Source organism: Bombina bombina, chromosome 2 (assembly GCF_027579735.1).
Source record: "Bombina bombina isolate aBomBom1 chromosome 2, aBomBom1.pri, whole genome shotgun sequence".
Taxonomy (NCBI): domain Eukaryota; kingdom Metazoa; phylum Chordata; class Amphibia; order Anura; family Bombinatoridae; genus Bombina; species Bombina bombina.
Genome location: NC_069500.1, coordinates 381,194,365 through 381,218,389, shown reverse-complemented (window position 1 = coordinate 381,218,389; position 24,025 = coordinate 381,194,365). Strand labels below are relative to the sequence as shown.

The 24,025-nt window shown below is 35.3% G+C and overlaps 1 protein-coding gene across 2 annotated transcripts in view; it reads right to left on the bottom strand.

The window, feature by feature from the left end:
* Window positions 1-11,633: 11,633 nt before the first annotated feature.
* Window positions 11,634-24,025, bottom strand: part of GLT1D1 (glycosyltransferase 1 domain containing 1) — a 708,692-nt gene continuing 696,300 nt past the window's right edge. For both annotated transcript variants that reach the window (XM_053701853.1, XM_053701854.1), the window contains one exon: window positions 11,634-12,028. In XM_053701853.1, coding sequence (XP_053557828.1) covers window positions 11,873-12,028 — 156 coding nt within the window. In that variant the 3' untranslated portion in view covers window positions 11,634-11,872. The remainder of the gene's footprint in view (window positions 12,029-24,025) is intronic.

Genomic DNA, 24,025 nt, shown 5'->3' with positions numbered 1-24,025 from the left:
TGATTAGGTGATCATGGAGATTTTTGCTGCGTCTATAAGCAGGCATGGGTGGTCTCTGGAATTCTAGAATGTTAGGGTTACATTGTACGAGTATACTCCAATGTTTTTTTATTATCTTTTGAATGACTGGGCTAAAACTATTAAATTCAGAGACAAAGGCTAGTCGACTGTCTTTTTCAACCTTTTTTCTCTTATTCATAGTCTGTAATAGACTTTCTCTAGAGGTTGATAATACAGATGATATTTCTTTATGAATTAAAGCTGACAGATAGCCTCTCTCTATGAATCTTTGACCCATGTCTGTTAGCCTGTCATTTACTAAATTAGGATCAGAAACAATTAGTCTGACTCTTAGTAGTTGGCTCTTTGGAAGAGAGGCAATCAGAGATGGAGAATGGGCATTATCATAGTGTTACAAACTGTTACGATCAGTGCTCTTCCTAAATATATCAGTTTTTAAGGTACATCCATCTTTGATTACCCTGGTATCCAAAAAAATCAATTGTTTCTTTGTTCCATGTCAATTTAAATTTGATATGGTTCGTAGCAGCATTAAGATCTGCCACAAATGCCAGTAGGGTTCCAACGTCGCCCAACCCCACACCGAAAATATCATCTATGTAACGCCACCAGGTGGCGCCACATAGAGTAAACCGACAAATTTTGTCTTCTGTAATAGTCGGTTTACTCTATGTGGCGCCACCTGGTGGCGTTACATAGATGATATTTTCGGTGTGTGGTTGGGAGACGTTGGAACCCTACTGGCATTTGTGGCAGATCTTAATGCTGCTACGAACCATATCAAATTTAAATTGACATGGAACGAAGAAACAATTGAATTTTTGGATACCAGGGTAATCAAAGATGGATGTACCTTAAAAACTGATATATTTAGGAAGAGCACTGATCGTAACAGTTTGTTACACTATGATAGTGCCCATTCTCCATCTCTGATTGCCTCCCATTCTCCATCTCTGATTGCCTCTCTTCCAAAGAGCCAACTACTAAGAGTCAGACGAATTGTTTCTGATCCTAATTTAGTAAATGACAGGCTAACAGACATGGGTCAAAGATTCATAGAGAGAGGCTATCAGTCAGCTTTAATTCATAAAGAAATATCATCTGTATTATCAACCTCTAGAGAAAGTCTATTACAGACTATGAATAAGAGAAAAAAGGTTGAAAAAGACAGTCGACTAGCCTTTGTCTCTGAATTTAATAGTTTTAGCCCAGTGATTCAAAAGATAATAAAAAAACATTGGATACTCGTACAATGTAACCCTAACATTCTAGAATTCCAGAGACCACCCATGCCTGCTTATAGACGCAGCAAAAATCTCCATGATCACCTAATCAAAGCAGATATAGGCCCTAGAACATCTGTAAATCAAAGGTATATTACTACTAGCAAATCAGGCTCTTATGCTTGTCTGAACTGCTCATGTTGCGGGAATTTAATTAAAGGTCTTGTGTTTTACCACTCATGTAATGGTAAAAAATACTATATCAAAGGGTACTATACCTGCAATACTAATTATGCTATCTACTTAATTAAATGCCCTTGTGGGCGGAGCTATGTTGGAGAGACAACTAGGTCTGTACGCGACAGAATTATAGAGCATAAAAGCTCCATAAGAGTTAAAAATCTTAAAACTCCAGTCGCTGAACACTATTTAGATAAAAATCATGCCATTAATCAGCTCTGCTTTCAGATAATTGATCATGTCCCCAAATTGCGCAGAGGAGGGGATAGGGAGAAAATATTAAAACAAAGAGAGGCGTTCTGGATTCATGAATTGGGTACCATGTATCCCAATGGCATGAATAAAGACTGGGACCTATCAGTTTTTCTTTGAGTATAACATTACTGGAGGAAATTTTAGGTATCTTTAAGCTATGAAACTCTTTTTTCAAGATTCTTTTTTATATCTGAAAAGTATGTTTTCATATCTAAATAGTATGTATTTAAAGAGTATGCCTCTATGATTTCACTTTAAATTTAATATTGCACTTTTAAATTTAATATATTACTTCATTATATGTTATGCTTCTTTCTGAGTAAATTTTGTACACAAATATAAGGTAATTATTTATTATATGGGTTGGAGAGATCAATCCAGTATGTAAAAGGTTAATTTATTTATTTATATATATATATATATATATATATATATATATATATATATATATATATATATATGTTTTAGCGCCACCTAGTGGTATATTGTTATATAAGGTGTTTGGATTCATTGTACATATCAGCTTGACAAAGGGACAGAAGTCCCAAAACGTTGCTGCTATCACCCTGCTGTCTTTATAATAAATACTTTAGGCCTGAGAAGATAGCCAGAATATAAATACACTTTCCTTAGATAAGATTCAAGTTTCCTATCTAAAGGGTCCTTAAAGGAAGTACTATCTTCCATAGGAATAGTAGTACGTTTAGCAAGAGTAGAAACAGCCACATCAACTTTGGGGATATTTTCCCAAAACTCCAATCTAACTGCTGGCAAAGGATACAACTTTTTGAACCTAGAAGAAGGAATAAAAGAAGTACCAGGTCTATTCCATTCCTTTGAAATCATATCAGAAATAGCATCAGGAACTGGAAAAACCTCTAGAGTAACCACAGGAGGTTTATAAACAGAATTTAAATGTTTATTAGTTTTAGTATCAAGTGGACTAGTTCCCTCAATGCCTCTTTTAACAAGGAACAAATATACTCCATCTTAAATAGATAAGAAGATTTTTCAGTGTCAATATCTGAGGTAGGATCTTCTGAATAAGATAGATCCTCATCAGAGGAGGATAATTCAGTATGTTGTCGGTCATTTGAAATTTCATCAACTCTATGAGAAGTTTTAAAAGACCTTTTACGTTTATTAGAAGGCGGAATAGCAGACAAAGCCTTCTGAATCGCATCAGCAATAACATCTTTTATATTCACAGGGATATCATGTACATTAGATGTTGAAGAAACAACAGGCATTGTACTAGTACTGATGGATACATTATCTGCATGTAAAAGCTTATCATGACAACTATTACATACCAAAGCTGGAGATATAATCTCTGCTAACTTACAACAGATACACTTATCTTTGGTAGAACTGTTATCGGGCAGCAGGAATCCAACAGTGGTTTCTGAGACAGGATCAGATTGAGACATAATGCAAATGTAAGAGAAAAAACATATAAAGCAAAGTTATCAATTTCCTTATATGGCAGTTTCAGGAATGGGAAATAAATGCAAACAGCATAGCCCTCTGAGCATAGAAAAAGGCAAGGAGCATATAGGAAGTAGGGTTTAAATAAATAATTTATTTGGGGCCAAGTATGACGCACAACGCAAAATTATTTTTTTTGGCGCTAACCACATCCAGAAATGATGCAACTCGTGTCATGGCAGACGCAACCTTGTGCAAGGAAACCTGGCGTCAACTAAGTCGCTGGAAATGACGAATTTGCATCACCGAACGTACCTTTGCGCCAAAAAATTCTCACACCAAGGATGACGCAATAAATATCAGCATTTTGCGACCTTGTGAGCCTGATAGTCTGCAAAAGGAAATATATATAAACCTGACTCATGGCAAATATAAGTACAACACATATATATATACATATATATATGCCAAACCATAGCTGAGAGTGTCTTAAGTAAAGAAAAACATAATTTATGTAAGAACTTACCTGATAAATTCATTTCTTTCATATTGGCAAGAGTCCATGAGCTAGTGACGTATGGGATATACATTCCTACCAGCAGGGGGAAAGTTTCCCAAACCTCAAAATGCCTATAAATACACCCCCCACCACACCCACAATTCAGTTTAACGAATAGCCAAGAAGTGGGATGATAAGAAAGGAGCGAAAGCATCAACAAGGAATTGGAATAATTGTGCTTTATACAAAAAAATCATAACCACCATAAAAAGGGTGGGTCTCAAGGACTTGCCAATATGAAAGAAATTAATTTATCAGGTAAGTTCTTACATAAATTATGTTTTCTTTCATGTAATTGGCAAGAGTCCAGAAGCTAGTGATGTATGGGATAGCAAATACCCAAGATGTGGCACTCCACGCAAGAGTCACTAGAGAGGGAGGGATAAAAATAAAGACAGCCAATTCCGCTGAAAAATTAATCCACAACCCAAATCAAAAGTTTTAATCTTATAATGAAATAAACTGAAATTATAAGCAGAAGAATCAAACTGAAACAGCTGCCTGAAGTACTTTTCTACCAAAAACTGCTTCTGAAGAAGAAAAAACATCAAAATGGTAGAATTTAGTAAAAGTATGCAAAGAAGACCAAGTTGCTGCTTTGCAAATCTGATCAACAGAAGCTTCATTCCTAAAAGCCCAGGAAGTAGAAACTGACCTAGTAGAATGGGCCGTAATCCTCTGAGGCGGGGATTTACCCGACTCCAACTAAGCATGATGAATCAAAAGCTTTAACCAAGATGCCAAAGAAATGGCAGAAGCCTTCTGACCTTTCCTAGAACCAGAAAAGATAACAAATAGACTAGAAGTCTTTCTGAAATCTTTAGTAGCTTCAACATAATATTTCAAAGCTCTTACCACATAAAAAGAATGTAAAGATCTCTCCAGAGAATTAGGACACAATGAAGGGACAACAATTTCTCTACTAATGTTGTTGGAATTCACAACCTTAGGTAAAAATTTAAATGAAGTCTGCAAGACCGCCTTATCAGGATGAAAAATCAGAAAAGGAGATTTACAAGAAAGAGCAGATAATTCAGAAACTCTTCTAGCAGAAGAGATGGCCAAAAGGAACAATACTTTCCAAGAAAGTAATTTAATGTCCAGAGAATGCATAGGCTCAAACAGAGGAGCCTGTAAAGCTTTCAAAACCAAATTAAGACTCCAAGGAGGAGAGATTGATTTAATGACAGGCTTAATACGAACCAAAGCCTGTACAAAACAATGAATATCAGGAAGATTAGCAATTTTTCTGTGAAACAGAACAGAAAGAGCATTTGTCCTTTTAAGGAACTTGCAGACAAACCCTTATCTAAACCATCCTGAAGAAACTGTAAAATTCTAGGAATTCTAAAAGAATGCCAAGAGAATTTATGAGAAGAACACCATGAAATGTAAGTCTTCCAAACTCAATAATAAATCTTTCTAGACACAGATTTACGAGCCTGCAACATAGTATTAATCACTGAGTCAGAGAAACCTCTATGACTAAGCACTAAGCGTTCAATCTCCATACCTTCAAATTTAATGATTTGAGATCCTGATGGAAAAATGGCCCTTGAGATAGAAGGTTTGGCCTTAACGGAAGTGGCTAAGATTGGCAGGATCAGGTTTATGTTCCTTATTTTGTCGAAAGGAACGAAAACGGTTAGCAGACTTAAATTTACCCTTAGATTTTTTATCCTGAGGCAAAAAAGCTCCCTTCCCCCCAGTGACAGTTGAAATAATTGAATCCAACTGAGAACAAAATAATTTATTACCTTGGAAAGAGAGAGATAGCAACGTTGATTTACAGGGAGTGCAGAATTATTAGGCAAATGAGTATTTTGACCACATCATCCTCTTTATGCATGTTGTCTTACTCCAAGCTGTATAGGCTCGAAAGCCTACTACCAATTAAGCATATTAGGTGATGTGCATCTCTGTAATGAGAAGGGGTGTGGTCTAATGACATCAACACCCTATATCAGGTGTGCATAATTATTAGGCAACTTCCTTTCCTTTGGCAAAATGGGTCAAAAGAAGGACTTGACAGGCTCAGAAAAGTCAAAAATAGTGAGATATCTTGCAGAGGGATGCAGCACTCTTAAAATTGCAAAGCTTCTGAAGCGTGATCATCGAACAATCAAGCGTTTCATTCAAAATAGTCAACAGGGTCGCAAGAAGCGTGTGGAAAAACCAAGGCGCAAAATAACTGCTCATGAACTGAGAAAAGTCAAGCGTGCAGCTGCCAAGATGCCACTTGCCACCAGTTTGGCCATATTTCAGAGCTGCAACATCACTGGAGTGCCCAAAAGCACAAGGTGTGCAATACTCAGAGACATGGCCAAGGTAAGAAAGGCTGAAAGACGACCACCACTGAACAAGACACACAAGCTGAAACGTCAAGACTGGGCCAAGAAATATCTCAAGACTGATTTTTCTAAGGTTTTATGGACTGATGAAATGAGAGTGAGTCTTGATGGGCCAGATGGATGGGCCCGTGGCTGGATTGGTAAAGGGCAGAGAGCTCCAGTCTGACTCAGACGCCAGCAAGGTGGAGTACTGGTTTGGGCTGGTATCATCAAAGATGAGCTTGTGGGGCCTTTTCGGGTTGAGGATGGAGTCAAGCTCAACTCCCAGTCCTACTGCCAGTTTCTGGAAGACACCTTCTTCAAGCAGTGGTACAGGAAGAAGTCTGCATCCTTCAAGAAAAACATGATTTTCATGCAGGACAATGCTCCATCACACGCGTCCAAGTACTCCACAGCATGGCTGGCAAGAAAGGGTATAAAAGAAGAAAATCTAATGACATGGCCTCCTTGTTCACCTGATCTGAACCCCATTGAGAACCTGTGGTCCATCATCAAATGTGAGATTTACAAGGAGGGAAAACAGTACACCTCTCTGAACAGTGTCTGGGAGGCTGTGGTTGCTGCTGCACGCAATGTTGATGGTGAACAGATCAAAACACTGACAGAATCCATGGATGGCAGGCTTTTGAGTGTCCTTGCAAAGAAAGGTGGCTATATTGGTCACTGATTTGTTTTTGAATGTCAGAAATGTATATTTGTGAATGTTGAGATGTTATATTGGTTTCACTGGTAAAAATAAATAATTGAAATGGGTATATATTTGTTTTTTGTTACGTTGCCTAATAATTATGCACAGTAATAGTCACCTGCACACACAGATATCCCCTTAAAATAGCTATAACTAAAAACAAACTAAAAACTACTTCCAAAACTATTCAGCTTTGATATTAATGAGTTTTTTGGGTTCATTGAGAACATGGTTGTTGTTCAATAATAAAATTAATCCTCAAAAATACAACTTGCCTAATAATTCTGCACTCCCTGTAGAAGTCATATCAGCATTCCAAGATTTAAGCCATAAAGCTCTTCTAGCTAATATAGCTAAAGACATATATCTGACATCAATTCTGATAATATCAAAAATGGCATCACTAATGAAATTATTAGCATGTTGAATTACCTTAACAATGCTATACACATTATGATCTGATACTTGTTGCGCTAGGGTTTCCAACCAAAATGTTGAAGCAGCTGCAACATCAGCCAAAGAAACAGCAGGCCTAAGAAGATGACCTGAACATAAATAAGCCTTCCTTAGATAAGATTCAAGTTTCCTATCTAAAGGATCTTCAAAAGAAGTACTATCTGCCATAGGAATAGTAGCACGTTTAGCAAGAGTAGAGATGGCCCCATCAACTTTGGGGATCTTTTCCCAAAACTCCAATCTATCAGACGGCAAAGGGTACAGTTTCTTAAACCTTGAAGGAGTAAGAGAGGTACCCAGTCTATTCCATTCCCTAGAAATTACATCTGAAATAGCATCAGGAACTGGAAAAACCTCTGGAATAACTACATGAGGTTTAAAAACTGAATTTAAACGTTTACTAGTTTTAATATCAAGAGGACTAGTCTCCTCCATATCTAATGCAATCAACACCTCTTTCAATAAGGAACGAATACACTCCATTTTAAATAAGTATGAAGTTTTGTCAGTGTGAATATCTGAGGCAGAATCTTCTGAACCAGATAGATTCTCATTAGAGATAGATAAATCAGAATGTTGTTGGTCATTTAGTTTTAAAAGACCTTTTACGTTTATTAGAAGGTGGTATGACAGACAAAGCCTTGGATTACTACTAATGGAAATATTATCTGCATGTAAAAGTTTGTCATGACAACTATCACAAATTACAGCCGGAGGTACAGTTACCACAAGTTTACAACAAATGCACTTAGCTTTGGTAGAACCGACATCAGGCAGCAGGATTCCAATAGTGGATTCTAAAACAGGATGAGATTGAGACATCTTGCAATATGTAAGAGAAAAAAAAACATATAAAGCAAAATGATCAATTTCCTTATATGACAGTTTCAGGAATGGGAAAAAATGCAAACAGAATAAGCCTCTAGAAACCAGAAGCAAAAATACATGAAGATTTAAATAATGTCAAAAGTCTGGCGCCAAGTATGATGCCCACAACTGACAAAATATTTTTGGCGCCAAAAACGTCTGCAACAAACACGAGCGCCAACTAAGACGCCGGAAATGACGAAAATACGTCAACAAACGTAATTCTCGCGCCAAAAATGACGCAATAAATTATAGCATTTTGCGCACCCGCAAGCCTAACAGCTCGCAATTTAGAAAGAAAGTCGATTTGAAAATTTCAGGTAAGAAATTTTTTTTTTATTTTTTTTATGTGCATTTCCCAAAATGAAACTGACAGTCTGCAAAAAGGAAATATACTGATAAACCTGAATCATGGCAAATATAAGTACAAACATTATATTTAGAACTTTACATTTAAAGTGCCAAACCATAGCTGAGAGTGTCTTAATAAAGGAAAACATACTTACCAAAAGACACTCATCTACATAAAGTATATAGCCAAACCAGTACTGAAACGAGAATTAGCAGAGGTAATGGTATATAAGAGTATATCGTCGATCTGAAAAGGGAGGTAAGAGATGAATCTCTACGACCGATAACAGAGAACCTATGAAATAGATCCCCGTTAGGATGACCATTGCATTCAATAGGTAATGCTCCCTTCACATCCCTCTGTCATTCACTGCACTCTGAGAGGAACCGGGCTTCAGCATGCTGAGAAGCGCATATCAACGTAGAAATCTAGCACAAACTTACTTCACCACCTCCATAGGAGGCAAAGTTTGTAAAACTGAATTGTGGGTGTGGTGGGGGGTGTATTTATAGGCATTTTGAGGTTTGGGAAACTTTGCCCCTCCTGGTAGGATTGTATATCCCATAAGTCACTAGCTCATGGACTCTTGCCAATTACATGAAAGAAAGTTTAATTTTGACTTGAGTGTCCCTTCAATAGAATACTTCTAGAAATGTATTAATGCACATTTTCAAGGCACATGAACGTTTACTTTTTAACTAAACTATGGATAAAAAAATGGTGTAGTTATGTATTATTACTTTTCCTGTGTTTCACAGGCTTGATTATAAACACACACAGCTGAGATATAGTAAAACAAAGCTTCTCTTTTTTTAATTATTCAAGTGTGTTTTATTAGAGCAGTACAGTAGACAACATTCACAAATGACTGAAATACATGAAGGTTCAATAAAGACATTTTTTCATTCCTCATCTGTACTCCACAATAAAGTAGGACCTCTTAAATAGAATATAAAGTATTATTTTTATAAGGTGGATTTAAAAACGACCCAGTACAAAGTTGCCAAAATGCAGACCAAGTTTACTTAAAGGACTATAAACAGTATTTTTTATGCAAATTATTAAATATTAAAGTACAGATATATGTTTTCAGTAAACCACACAAATAGTTTATAAGCATTTTGGCATCTGAATGAAAACATCCTTTCCAAATGTCCGGTTTAATTCTGTCAAAACTATATAAAATTTTTAGAATTGCTTATGCACCAAAGTCTCTGTACCATTATTTTGCAATGGATCCCAAAACCCCATTCACAAAACAATATACAATTCCATATTTAGAAATAACTAAATAGTTTAAAAATATATATCCCTTATTTTCCTAAACACCATCATGAATTAACATATGTAAAAACACTTAGGGCCAGATTAAGAGTGGAGCGCAATTTTTGATCACGAGCGATATCGGGTTTTCCAGTTCGTTTGCACGCAAGTTAAATGGCGCTCATATTACAAGCTGAAAATAGACACGATCGCTTAAGCGCAATTGAAGTTAACGTCCATCGGGTAAGCACGTCCTCAGAGCTCTGGTTAAAGGGACAGTCAACTCAAATTTTTTTATTGTTTTAAAAGATTGATAATATCTTTATTACCCATTCCCCAGTTTTGCACAAAAAACATGGTTATATTAATACACTTTTTACCCCTGTGATTACCTTGTTTCTAAGCATCTTCTGACTGCCCCTGATAACATGACTTTATCATTTAAGCCAATTAGTGCTGTGTTGTTAGAATCCACGGGAGTCAGCACAATGTTATCTATATGGCTCACATGAACTTGCTTCCCCTGATGTCAAAAGCAAATACAAAAGCATGTGATCATGGGGCTGTCTTTAGGGATTTAGAAATTTGGAGGTTTAAAGGTTATAAAGTATGTTAATATAACCATGTTGCTTGTGCAAAGCTGGGGAATGGGTAGTAAAGGCATTATCTATCTTTTTAAACAACAATTTCTGTGTTGACTGTCCCTTTAACTGTTTTGTGAAACAAAATAGTATCACTAAACACATCAAAAATATATTACACAATACAGTTACACACATAATAACACTATCTAATACAAATTATTTAAAAAAAATGCTGCACAAAAAAGTTCAAAGGGCTCAATGTTATGAGATCTCAGATGTTAGAAAAAAAAAAAAGGCAGGCAAAGGGCTTAACATACACATACATATCTATATCTATCTATCTATCTATCTATCTATCTCTCTCTCTCTCTCTCTCTCTCTCTCTCTCTCTCTCTCTCTCTCTCTCTCTCTCTCTATATATATATATATATATATATATACAGGTATATGTGTGTATGTGCTTTGGAGCCCTTTGCAGTTAAGCAGATAAAAACATGTTAAAGCATATTTATGCAATATTCATATTTCATAAAGTGTTATACTGTGTATTTACTTTAAATATTCCACATTCCAATGTTCTGCACAAGTATTTATAAATAGATATTCAAATATAAATGTATTTATGAATAAAAATAACATTCTGCTATGTGAAGAACATTGAAATATGAAATATTCATATTATCATGTTCAGTTAGCTTACATGAGAATATTTGTGCAGGTGTGTAGTGTTAGTTTTTTTCCCACTTTTATGCTCCATTGACTTTTATAAGGGAATAGGTTATTGCGGGCAATATTCTAAGTTCAGCTATTTGCTCGTGTCAGGTTAGCGCAAGAGTGATAACTTTTTATTTCCATCTCATAATATGCATGCAAAAAGATTACTTCTAGCTTAAACTTTCTGATCTATCAAAAAACGCAAAGTAGCGCTCCACTCGTAATCTGGCTCATAGTCAGTAACAAGATGCATACATGAGAATTCCATTGAATGCTTCCTTTTCATTAAAATGATGGTAAATCCTAGCATTTGTGAAACGCTAGGATTTACCAGTGGAACAAATAAAGGGGACTTTCAGTCAAAGTATAAAATACTTCATGCAGAAAGTTCCTTTATTAGTCTGAATGGTTCTCCGCGCTGAGCGCCTCTGGCAGCCCACGGCAGAGCGCTATTTTGCTGTGAGGTGACGTTTCCACCTCTTAACCAATAGCCGTGCTAGTTATCCAGCATAGCGCCAGCTGGCACGCACGGCTATTGGCTAAAAGGTGGAAGCGTCACCTCAGAGCAAAAAAGCATTCTGCTGTGGGCTGCCAGAGGAGCTCAGTGCGGCGAACGCTTCAGACAAATAAAGGAGTTTTCAGCATGAAGTATTTTATACTTTATGCCTGAAAGTCCCCTTTATTTGTTCCACTGGTAAATTCTAGTTTTTCAAAAATGCTAGGATTTACAATCATTTTAAGCTTAAAATTACAATAAAAAGGCAGATGATTATTTGTAAAAGTGCCCAAAATCAGGCAAATTCATAAAACACAATATTAAAATTCTTCACAAAATGGAGACCTCATTGATGTAACATATTTTTGAGATGTGTCAACTTGTCAATTCTAGACTTAGAATAAGGTTATGATATCTGTCCCTTTCAAGCATCCATGAATGGTTGATGTGCACATACTCTCTTGCATTAGTGATAATTCTCCTTTTTAAAGCTGGTTCCCTCATCAGTCTTTTGGCTAGCTGGACAAAATCCTAAAGAAAAAAACAAAACAAAACAATACATTATGTGCATAAAATCAGTTGTTTCATTTCTAACAATGTGATGTTTCTGTAAGGGCTTGCACAGAGACAAGCAGTTTGTTCTTAAAGCAATGTGTTGGAGAATGTAAGGCTCATTAAAGACTGCAAAGTCTACAGCCTTCTAAGCCTAATCAGGTTCCTCGAGCAATCATAACTAACACTGAATAAGCTTAAATAAGATTCATGAGTAAAATAATGGTAATGTAATAACTATGACAACCAGTAATTAATGTTATAACTAAAGGCACATTTATGAGGACATTATCAGATAAATACAGTGAGAAGGCAGCTAATGAGAAAGAAAACAGCTAAATAACACATATCCCCATAAGTCGTGGTGTCCTGGCTAGATGATTAAATTCTAAACTTGACTGGCTCTGAGAATGAAGGACAGCTGGTGCTGTACATTGTTTTATCTGTACTCAATTGGCTTTGTGCTCATTGCTAATGAGGCATCTTGAATGCATTAGGAGGAGATGTCTACGGAACCATGAGAGCTAATAAAGGATGGATATGAAGTGGGGGAGGATTCAATAGCTGATCTTTACCAGTACTATAGCCAGGCTATTAAACATTGATAACCCACTTATGTCAGTTCATGTAGTCCTTACCATTACTTAATTTTAATTTAATTTACGAAAAAAAAAAAAATATTAAAAAAATAAAATAAATAGTTTTATAAGCAAAAGTTCATAATCATATTGTAAAAAACATTTTTTGTTCTTTTAAGATGCAAGATAAACAAAGTTACACAAATCCGCATCTCAAGGTCACAAAATGGCTTTTACTATATGCCTGTTTAAACAAAATTATTATTTATCTGACTGACCATATGTGATTCCAGAAAGGTGATCCTATTACTAGCCACTGAAAGGATGAGCTCTGTATCATGGATTTCATTGAAAACACTAAATATCTGTATATAAATGTCTCATTACAGATGCTCATAACACTTGGTGAGATTACAGTGCAGCCAATTCTCATATCGGATTGGTTAGAAAGGGAAGATTAAACTTTTTTAAGCTCCATTATGATAAAATATGGAAAATTATGACCTCAAACCACAATAACACATCATATACTTAAAAGACAATGACACTGCCTTAAAGGGCCATAATACCCAAATGTTTAATGTTTAAATGTTCTCTATGTTAAAAAGAAAGATATTTTACCTCAAAAGTTTCTCAGTAGCCACATCCCATTGTAAAGGACTTCTAGGCAACAAATCAGTATGTCTGTTCCGGGACAGCGGAAGGAGCGAGTTTATGTGCACACTCATCTTATTTCCCTATTCAGTGTAAGGAAGTTTACAATGAAATCTCATGAGAGTTAAGTGAAATCTCCTGAGATCACAGTAAAAGAGTTCATGACCTCAGCACTGCTGATGCTGAATGGCTGCTGTTCATTTCTTCATTTTTTTTTTTACCTGCAGCTGGGAGCAGGTGAAATATAACTTTTTACACAGAACTTACACTGCTGAACTGAGGAGATTGTGAGGTAAAATATCTTCCTTTTTTACATAGAGCTGCTCAGGTGATATTTTCCTGTCAGCTTTTTACAGTTATACTGCATCAGTTTCAAGTGATTTAGCATATGAGTATTATGTCCCTTTAATTTTAATCCCCCAAATAGGGTTAATCAGGGATTTTTAAGGCCCCTTTTACTTCTCATTTCTATAAACAAGCTCAACATCAGATTTGCCACATTTTTATATCAAAAAGCTTCAAAGCTATCCAATACTAGGGTGATGTGGGGAAAAATGCTTAATTCCACTGTACATCCTAATCAATAGATCATAATTCCTTGAATGACACTACCTCAGTATCTAAAAACATAATTTATGGTTACCATGGATAAATTAATTTATTTCATGGTGGTGAGAGTCAACAATCTATTACTCCTAGGAATTACTTTTTCCTTACCACTAGGAGGAGGCAAAGATTCCCAAACCCCAGAAACTCTATTAAACCCCTCCCACCTCACTGGCAACTGACATATAGCCAAGCCAAAGAGGTAGGAAAAGAATCAAGAGCAAACAAATGGAAGCAGGGAAAAAAGATGTGCGTAAGTAAAAAACACCACCAGAATAACACAGGGTGGGGTCTTGTCGACTCTCACCACTATGAAAGAAATGGATTTATGAGGCAAGAATAAATTATGTTTCCTTTCAAACGGGTGGTGAGAGTTCAAGATCCATTACTCCTGGGAACGTATAACTAAGCAGTGGAGTCCATAAGTAATGAAACATAAAGGGCCCCATGTATTAACCAGTGTGAGGACAAGCTTCTCAACTCGAGAAGTTGTTTACATGCCTTCACTGCATACGGGCAGCAGATCTTTTCGTCCGCTGTATTTATGCATCATTACACCCTCCGATGAGTGTGTAATGCACACCTCTTTTCACACACAAGTAAAGGGTTTGTTAATCACCACGAGCAAGCGATCTTGGGGTGATTTCTCTTTGCCACCTCAGAGGCGGCGAAGAGTGTAAGAAGCAGCAGTCTAATAAGAGCAGCTTCTTACATTGCGGGAAGCAAGCTCGCATGTGCAAATATGCCCCGCAAGGGCTCCGTAGCAGCTTATGCTGCTTCGTCATGGAGCCCAAAGGGTGGGATTTAAGAAGCCTTTTTTTCACTGAAAAAAATTAATCCACAACCCCAATAAAACCCATAAAATTGCCAAAAAAAATGCAATGAAAAAAAATAACAGGCAAATAATCATCCTGAGACAACTACCTTAAATACTTTCTTACCAAAGTCTGCCTCAGAAGAAGCAAAATCACCAAAATGGTAGAATTTAAGAAAAAAACACAAGCAAAACTTTGTCGGAAAACTTTAATCACATTTATATAATACTTTTACAGCTAAACAACAAATTATTGCCCAATATAGACAGACGATACAACACTAGGAAAGAAAACAAATCCAGTCCTAAGAAACTGCCTTATCCTAAACAAAAAGGATAAGGAAGATCACACAGAAGAGCAGATAACTCTGAAAACTCTTTCTAGCAAAAGAAATAGGCAAAAGAAACAAAACCTATTGCTTAGGCTCAAAGAGAAAAACCTGCAATACCCTTAAAAACAAAATAAGATTCCAAGAAGGAGAAAACTGGTTTAACAAAACACTTAATTCTAGCCAAAGCTAGAACAAAACTATGAATATATGAAAGATTAGCAATCTGACAAAGGGAAAGAACTAAAAGATCTGAAATCTGATGCTTCAAAAAGAACTGGCAGATAAACCCTCATCCAAACCATCTTGCAAAAAAATCTAGTAATTCTAAAAGAATGCCAGGAAAAAAAACATATTCCTTATATCATGAAGTAAAGGTCCGCTAAACCTTATAATAATAAAAAAAGGCTCAAAGAACACGTATCAGAACGTCAATAACAGAATCAGAGACCCCCTCTCTGCTTAAAAGGACACTAAACCCAATTTTTTTCTTTAATGATTCAGATAGAGCAGGCAATTTTAAGCAACTTTCTAATTTACTCCTATTATCAAATTTTCTTTGCTCTCATTATTTAAAAAGCAGGGATGTAAAGCATAGGAGCCGTCCCATTTTTTGTTGAGAACCTGGGTTATGCTTGCTTATTGGTGGCTAAATTATTATTATTATTATTGGAGCAAATTAGAAAGTTGCTTAAAATTGCATACTCTATCTAAATCATGGAAGAAAAATGTAGGTTTAGTATCATTTTAAGCGCTATTCGTTCAATCTCCATGAAAAAAAAAAAGTCTTAGATTTGAAACCTGTTTGAAAAATCAGACCTTGAGACTAAAAATCTGACATTCAAAAAGAAAAGAAATAAACAGAAGGTTTGGCTTCATACTCCTAAAAACGGTCAAGGAGGGATTCATGGAAACAATCTGAGAAACAACAATTTTAGTCTGAGAAACCAGCAAACGCTTTGCAAAAATGATTTTGCCAACCATGATGCTGAAGAAACAACAACAGTTTGAACCAAAAAAAACCATCCAGAAATGAAACACTGCGATATACTATGTTCTGATTACAGACAAAAGGGTACCTAAAACCTAGGAAAATATTCTGGGTGCTGAACCCAGACTAAACGGTAGAGAACAAACTAAAAATGCAAGACCAGAAAGGCAAACCTAGGAAACTGATGTTGTTCCTAGAGAATAGAAACATGAAGATAAACATCCCATAAAACTATTATTGACAAACTGACAGAATAAATAACTGACAGTGCAAAATAAAAGGCAGACAAATCCAAATAGTCACTATCTAGAAAATAAAAACTCTGAAAGATTAGTTCAGAGCCTTTAGATCCAGAACTGGTCTGAAAGTTCATTCCTAAAAATGAAAAAAGAAGAGGTTAGAACAAAACCCCATTGTCTGTACCAACAAAAGAACAAGATCACTCACTCTAATAAATTAATTTAATAAATTCTAGGTCCAAAACTGACTAGAAAAGTCCTAAGCCTTCACAGGAATTCACAAAACATAGGACAGAAAAAAACCTAGGAAGGCTTCATTCTGAAACATATTCATTAACCCTGGGATACTATAATATAAAAATATCAGAGGAATATAACCATAGGAATAAAAACAGAATTTAATCATTAAACCAACTTATCCCATTCTACTTTAGGACATTTAACCTCTAAAGGAAATAAAGTGTCTTTAAAAAGAGAACAAATATGCTCAATTAAAAATGAATAAGTATATCAGATTCATGATCAGAGGTAGACTCATGATCAACAGAACCAAACCTAATTTTTTATGAACTTTAAAGTTCTTATTAATAAATTCTCTTGTTGTGGGATGGTATGACCATAGTGTGAATAGCTCCTAATGGTAATTTTATAATCTGTGAATGATAATAATAGATAAATATAATAATTCTGCCTCCAATGTGTTCCCTCATGGAAAAGAATTATATGTTTTTTAAAAGGAATATTTGGATACATTTAAAACCCTATTTGTGTCAGATTTAAGAAGGTACTAAAATATTTGTTAGTGCTGAAAAAATTGTGTTCAAATAATATTCGCTAGTGCTGAAAAATTAGTGTTAAAAGTGATATCACAATTTTATGTGTAAGTTTGATTAGAATAATTGATTTTGTTTTTTATAAATAATGATGAAGTTTGAAGGTGGTGAATAAATGTGAAAAAGAATTGACAAAATGTGATCAAAGTTCTCGGATATGATATAAAAGTCAGCACAGCGAGCTATTGGTTATCTTTATAAAGGCTTTATAAAGACTATCACAGCACTAGCTCCCAGGACCGCTGCATCCAAAACCTGCCGTATTACATTGAATACACGGAGGTTCGTGGTGGAATAGCGGTAGGAGCTGAGAATATCGGAACCAATCCAAGAAGTGCGCGCACTCACGAACAATCAGCACATATCAATTGGCCAATGGGACCAATGTGACCAGAATACGAATTTGGATACAGAAACCAAACGGCTAGAGACGCTGCAACAAACAAGAAAGTATTGAGAGACCCCTCAAAACTCAATAAGGTACAGTAACATACAGGATCATATATCTGGTGAAATAAAGCCACTGAAACGGAACTGTTTAATAGCCGAAAAAATCAAGCATTACAATAACGTATTCCAGGACAATAGGAAAGTTAAAGTAATTTCACATTTTTTCTACAAAGAACATTTAGGCTGCTACTCAGAGACTGAGGAAGATATATATATAAATATAAAAATACATTTGTACACATCTTATATCTGCAACAAATGTTACGTTCCACCACTATCTGATTGTACTGGCTACAAGGAACATTTTGGGTTGCAACTCAAAGACTGAGGGAAATACACACACACACATATATATATATATATATATATATATATATATATATATATATATATATATATATATATATAAAAGTCTTTATACAGCTTATAATTGCAACATATGTTACGTTTCATTATTACTTGATACTATTGGCAAAATTTGTATATGAAGTTGAACACATTGTACATTGTATATAACTAACCTGTTTTTAAAGGGACATAATACTCATATGCTAAATCACTTGAAACTGATGCAGTATAACTGTAAAAAGCTGACAGGAAAATATCACCTGAGCATCTCTATGTAAAAAAGGAAGATATTTTACCTCACAATCTCCTCAGCTCAGCAGAGTAAGTTCTGTGTAAAAAGTTATACTTCACCTGCTCCCAGCTGCAGGTAAAAATAAAAAAAATGCAGAAATGAACAGCAGCCAATCAGCATCAACAGTGCTGAGGTCATGAACTCTTACTGTGATCTCATGAGATTTGACTTAACTCTCATGAGATTTCATAGTAAGCTTCCTTTACCTGATTGGTGAAATAATATGAGAGTTCACGAGGCTCATCCCCTAAGATGTCCCAGGACAGACATACTAAAATGCTGCTTAGAAATCCTTTACAATGGGATGTGGCTACTGAGGAACATTTGAGGTAAAATATCTTTCTTTTTTACATAGAGATGTTCAGGAGATATTTTCTAGTCAGCATTTTACAGCTATACTGCATCACTTTCAAGTGTTTAAACATTTGGGTATTATGGCCCTTTAAGTCAAGCCATTTTTATAGCATACAAAGCATTTTTGATTTTTTTATGTTAGGACACTGGTGTCTTTTTAAGGGAATAACATTGTTCTATTTTAAAAAAAAATTAAGTACTGCAAATATGTATAGTAAAATGTATAGGGTATCTACTTGGTAGGATGAACTGATAATATTATTAAATTAGTGTATTCAATTTAAAATCTTGTATTTATAATAGAACTTTGATCACATTTTGTCAATTCTTCTTCATATTTATTCACCACCTTCAAACTTCATCATATTATTTATAAAAAACAAAATCAATTATTCTAATCAAACTTACACATAAAATTGTGATAGCACTTAATAAGGACTCAATACGAAACTTCTCACGATCATCATTATTTATAGTCTTTTAACACTAATTTTTCAGCACTAGCGATTATTATTTTAACACAATTTTTTCAGCAATAACAAATATTTTAGTACCCTTCTTAAATCTGACACAAATAGGGTTTAAAATGTATCCAAATATTCCTTTTAAAAAACATATATAATTCTTTTCCAAAAGGGAAGACATTGGAGGCAGAATTATTATATGTATCTATTATTATCATTCACAGATTATAAAATTACCATTAGGAGATATTCACACTATGTTCACACCATCCCACAACAAGAGAATTTATTAATAAGAACTTTAAAGTTCATAAAAAATTATTTTAAATCGGAATAATTGTAATAGTGAAAATATAATTTCTGATATTCGGGATTGAAAATGTGTCCCCAGTTGAACAAAATATATTTTCAGAATAATAAGAACTCAAAAATCCAGATTGCTTTTGGCGCCCCCTTCTTAACCCATTTTTTCTTAGTCTGCTACTGGAGGAAACAAGTAGGAAGCCAAAACCAGTGCTGAAACAACAGCAGAGGATCTGGAAGAGTATATGGACAAACCAACATAATGAGGCAAAGAACAAGTCCCTGCAACATCCGTGGTAAGGCTTGTGACTAAATCCCAATACATGAAGTATATGCCACTACTAATACTCCAAATACATCCATCCAACAATCACTTTACTCTGAGGGCTCTGAGAGAAAATGGACCTCAACTCAGTCTGGGAACCCCGCTCACTGAAGAATCAAAAGCACATCTTCCCTCTTCAACTTTCTCCAGTGGAGGCAAAGACAAGACAGAGTTGCCCATGAGGTGGGAGGAGTTTTGTAGAGTTCTTGGGGTTTGGGAATCTTTGCCTCCTCCTAGTGGTAGAGAAGAGTAATTCCCAGGAGTAATAGATTGTGGACTCTCACCAAATGTATGAAAGAAAACAAATTATTTGTCCATAGTACCCCAATCCAAAAGTACCTTTACCTTACTAACCATCCAAATAACAAAATGAGCTTTCCCTCAGACAAATCTCCTCAGGGCTATACTTGATGCCCCACAACTTTCAAAACCTTCCACCACAAATAAACCCAAACAATTAAAAAAAAATGTAACCCTGATTTTACCCAACAAGCTGTTATGTGAAAGTCTCTAACATTATCCAAATCTGAGCACTGCATCACTTTTCCTGGTCAATCAATTACCACTGTGGGGTATTTCATTAAATTTTTAGATTTCTAACAGATACAGAAGCTTTCTCCAATAGCTACTTGTCACCTAGGAGAAGTACAGAAGGTATGTGGGCATGAGGGTCAGTATGATGAAGTAAAATGGAAATAATTCAAGCTGAAGAAACAATTTAACAGCACTGTGAACAAAATTAAGATTAGTTTTCTGAGAAAGTAGGAGTCTCTTAAATGGTCATATTAATTGTATATTGAATGATGGATACATATTGTTATTATGCTATCTGGAATGCACCATCACCACCAAATGTATTAAGGAGATTATTTTGCGGTGCCTTCTAGACACCATAGTTTTTGTATATATTCCCTGACAACAAATATACTTGTATGTTAAAGAAAAAAATGGACTTGTAAGCCTCAAAGTTAAAGAACCATTAGATGAATGTTATAAAAAAAATACAAATACAATGGAATAACAGTTACTTTGAAATTTGTCATAATAAAATATATACTCTGTGTTTAAAATTCAAAAGTTTCCTTTCATTTTCCTGTCCCCCACTTCACATGGTAGCCATCAACCAATAATAGACATATGCCTATATGTGCTGTGAATTCTCGCATATGCTCATTAAGAGCCGGTGTCTCAGAGAATGTGCACTTAAAGAGACAGTTTACCCCAAAAATGTCTCCCATTTAAATTGTTCCCAATGATCCATTTTACCTGCTGGAGTGTATTCATTTGCTTACAAGTAGCTCATTTACCCCTATTTTGGTCTTTGAAATAGCTGATTTAGCTTGTAGTTTCACAACCTACACTGAAAGTTTTGATACTGGCGTCTCAGCTATTGAATCGCCTAAGTAAACACAACCAGTGGGGTGCAGGATAGTTAAGTTTTAAATTATAATTTTCTATTGTTCTCTCTATGTATTGAGCTTTAGTTTTCCAGACAAACATAAGATAAGGCAGCAAGTGTGTGTACACAAAGTGATAACATAATGAGATATGATATTACCTGAAGCTCAACCCATAGTAATAGGCTGTGGTTTAAAAGTACAAACCCAGCTACTTCATATACACAAATAAACCTGAAAATGCAATTTCTCATACATTTCATACTCTGCAGCGGGTATAACAAGTGACTGAAAATACATTAATATAAAAACTATTTTACAGTGTACTGTCCCTTTAAGACCATGTAGAACCCTCCAAGAATGAGCAGCTGTCCTTTTACAATTATTTGTGTGCACTGACTAAAAAACAAAATAAACAACCTCTCCAAGTGTATGAAGTATGCGGAATAAAATGTTAGACAGTGTTGCAAACACTGCTGCCATACAGTACTGAAGATAGATACATGCTCTTTAGCGTATCTAGATATGCTCTTCAACAAACAGCACTAACAGGAAGAAGTAAATTTTATACCAAAAGTGAATAAGAAAGTTTTTTTTTTTTAAATTGCATGCTCTATCTAATTTATGAAAGTTTAACTGTGACTTTCATGACCCTTTTATTAAGGAAATCTGTTCTGTCGGTTTATTTTATGAAAATCATATATATATATATATATATATATATATATAGATAGATAGATAGATAGATAGATAGATACACATACACTAAAAATATGATCAGTATATTTATTTGTCTGTTATACTTATGCACAGAGACATCTTCATGATTTAATGGTTTCTGATTAATTTATGGCACAGCTAACAGATGGTCATGTTCAGTTTTAAGGAAAATCAGTAAAATTTGTAAAAGTATACTAAGTAAACAGACAAGTAATTTAATATAATATGAATCCAAACATGTCAAGCCATAAACATATGGGTCTGGTAATTGAAAAAGTAATGTAACAAAGCAATGTGGGACATTTTTTCAGTGTGTGGTTGTGCTTTTCACAACGGAGTAACTGTATGAAAATCATATAGAAGCTTGTACATGCAAGTTTAAATCTGCGTATGGAAACCATATAATAGCAATTTACTTTGCGTGAAAAAAAATATAATACTTTGTATCTGTGCTTGAAAGCCATAACTAAAAGTCTATTACATGTCCTTTATTGATTTTATTTCTTTTAGCGAAAACTCACCTATCCGAACCAAATTAATACATGTACATGAACTGCCTGACTCACTGCTGCAAATACAACCGATGTAACAAGCTACCCCAACCTTATGTCTCTGCACCCTAAACCTATAGACTATGAGCTGTCCGGAGCAGGGCCCTCTACCTCCTGTACTAGATTTGTTTAGTTTTGTTATCACAAATCTTTGTCATTGTATACCCCTATCACTGTACCCAGCGCTACGGAATTTGGTGGCGCTTTACAAATAAATGATAATAATAATAATAATAAAGTTGTTCATATGAATATAAAAATATGCGAAACGTTGCCCTTTTAGTATCTGTAATTGTTTTTGCATGGAGCTTTAAAGGGACATAAAGCCCAAATTTTTTCTTTCATGATTTATATAGAACAGTGCTTTCCAAACTGTGTGTCGTGACACATTAGTGTGTCAGCGGCAGTGTGTAGGTGTGTCCCTGCATCAGCACAAATTTTTTTTGGTTTCCAACTTTCCACCTGTCTGCTACGCATATCATGTGGTTGACATGTGATTGATACCTAGTGGGTCAGAGATTATCTTAACCTATTGGCACTGCTTAGCGGGAACTGAAACTATTCCCCCATTGGCAGCACCTTGGCTCCTGACTGCACGTGTAGTCTCCTCAATCGGCTCGTGACTGCATGTGTAGTCAGTGAGTGGGACAGCAGTGTGTTTGAAGCGCGGGCAGTAGTCAGTCGGACTCGCAGAGCTCTGAGGGCAGCAGCTTAAATGCTGAGCTGAAGTCAGTGTTTGTTTTTTTTGCAGCTAGCTCCCAGTAGTGCAATGCTGCTCCTGCTCTTGATATATGGATAGGAAGTCAAAGCTTAAAAATGCTTGATGATGAAATGTGAGTGTCTTTATATAATATTCCACTAAATATTCAGAAATTGTGTTCATCCCAAACTCATACATCCTATTAAAATAGTAAGTAGCTATTGGTGTTATTAAACTTTTTCAATTCTTGCACATACATACTGTTACTTGTAAATACATTTTGTTATTATATAATTTATGTATGCGTCCGTATCTCTTAAAACCATTAGTTTAACCTCCTGTTTGCTAGTACAACTGAATTACTGTGTCGCAAAATGATGTTGGTCTAAAAAGTGCGTCACCAACATGAAAAGTTTGGAAAGCTCTGAGATAGAACATAACATTTTAAACAACTTTCTATTTACTTCTATTATCAATTTTTCTTCGTTTTCCTCTTATTCTTTGTTAAGAAGCAGAAATGTAAGCTCAAGAGCGTGCACGTGTCTGCAGCACTATATAGCAGCAGTTTTGCAACAATTTTATACAGTAGCAGGAGCACTAGATGGCACCACTATTTCCTGTCATGTAGTGCTTCAGGCATGTGCACGCTACCTACCTAGGTATCTCTTTAACAGAGAATAACATACAAATTAAATAAATTTGATAATAGAAGTAAATTGGAAACTTTTTAAAAATGGTATTCTCTATCTGAATCATGAAAGAAATGTTTTGGGTTTAATGTCCCTTTAAGTAAAAATGACTGTCATAGAACAACTGAAGATATTTTTTTCTCTGTATGTTAACGGTCTACTACGTACAGTAGGCTTGTCAAGGAAGCAAATGGGGATCTTTTGTTTCATTTTTTTGTGTGGGAGACATTTCTGCTGTTTTTTTTTTTTAATAACATTACCAGACAAAATGGGAATGAAGCACTCTTTTTACATATCAAGAAAGCTGAGTATTTATTCTGTGCCTACTAATCTAGGCAT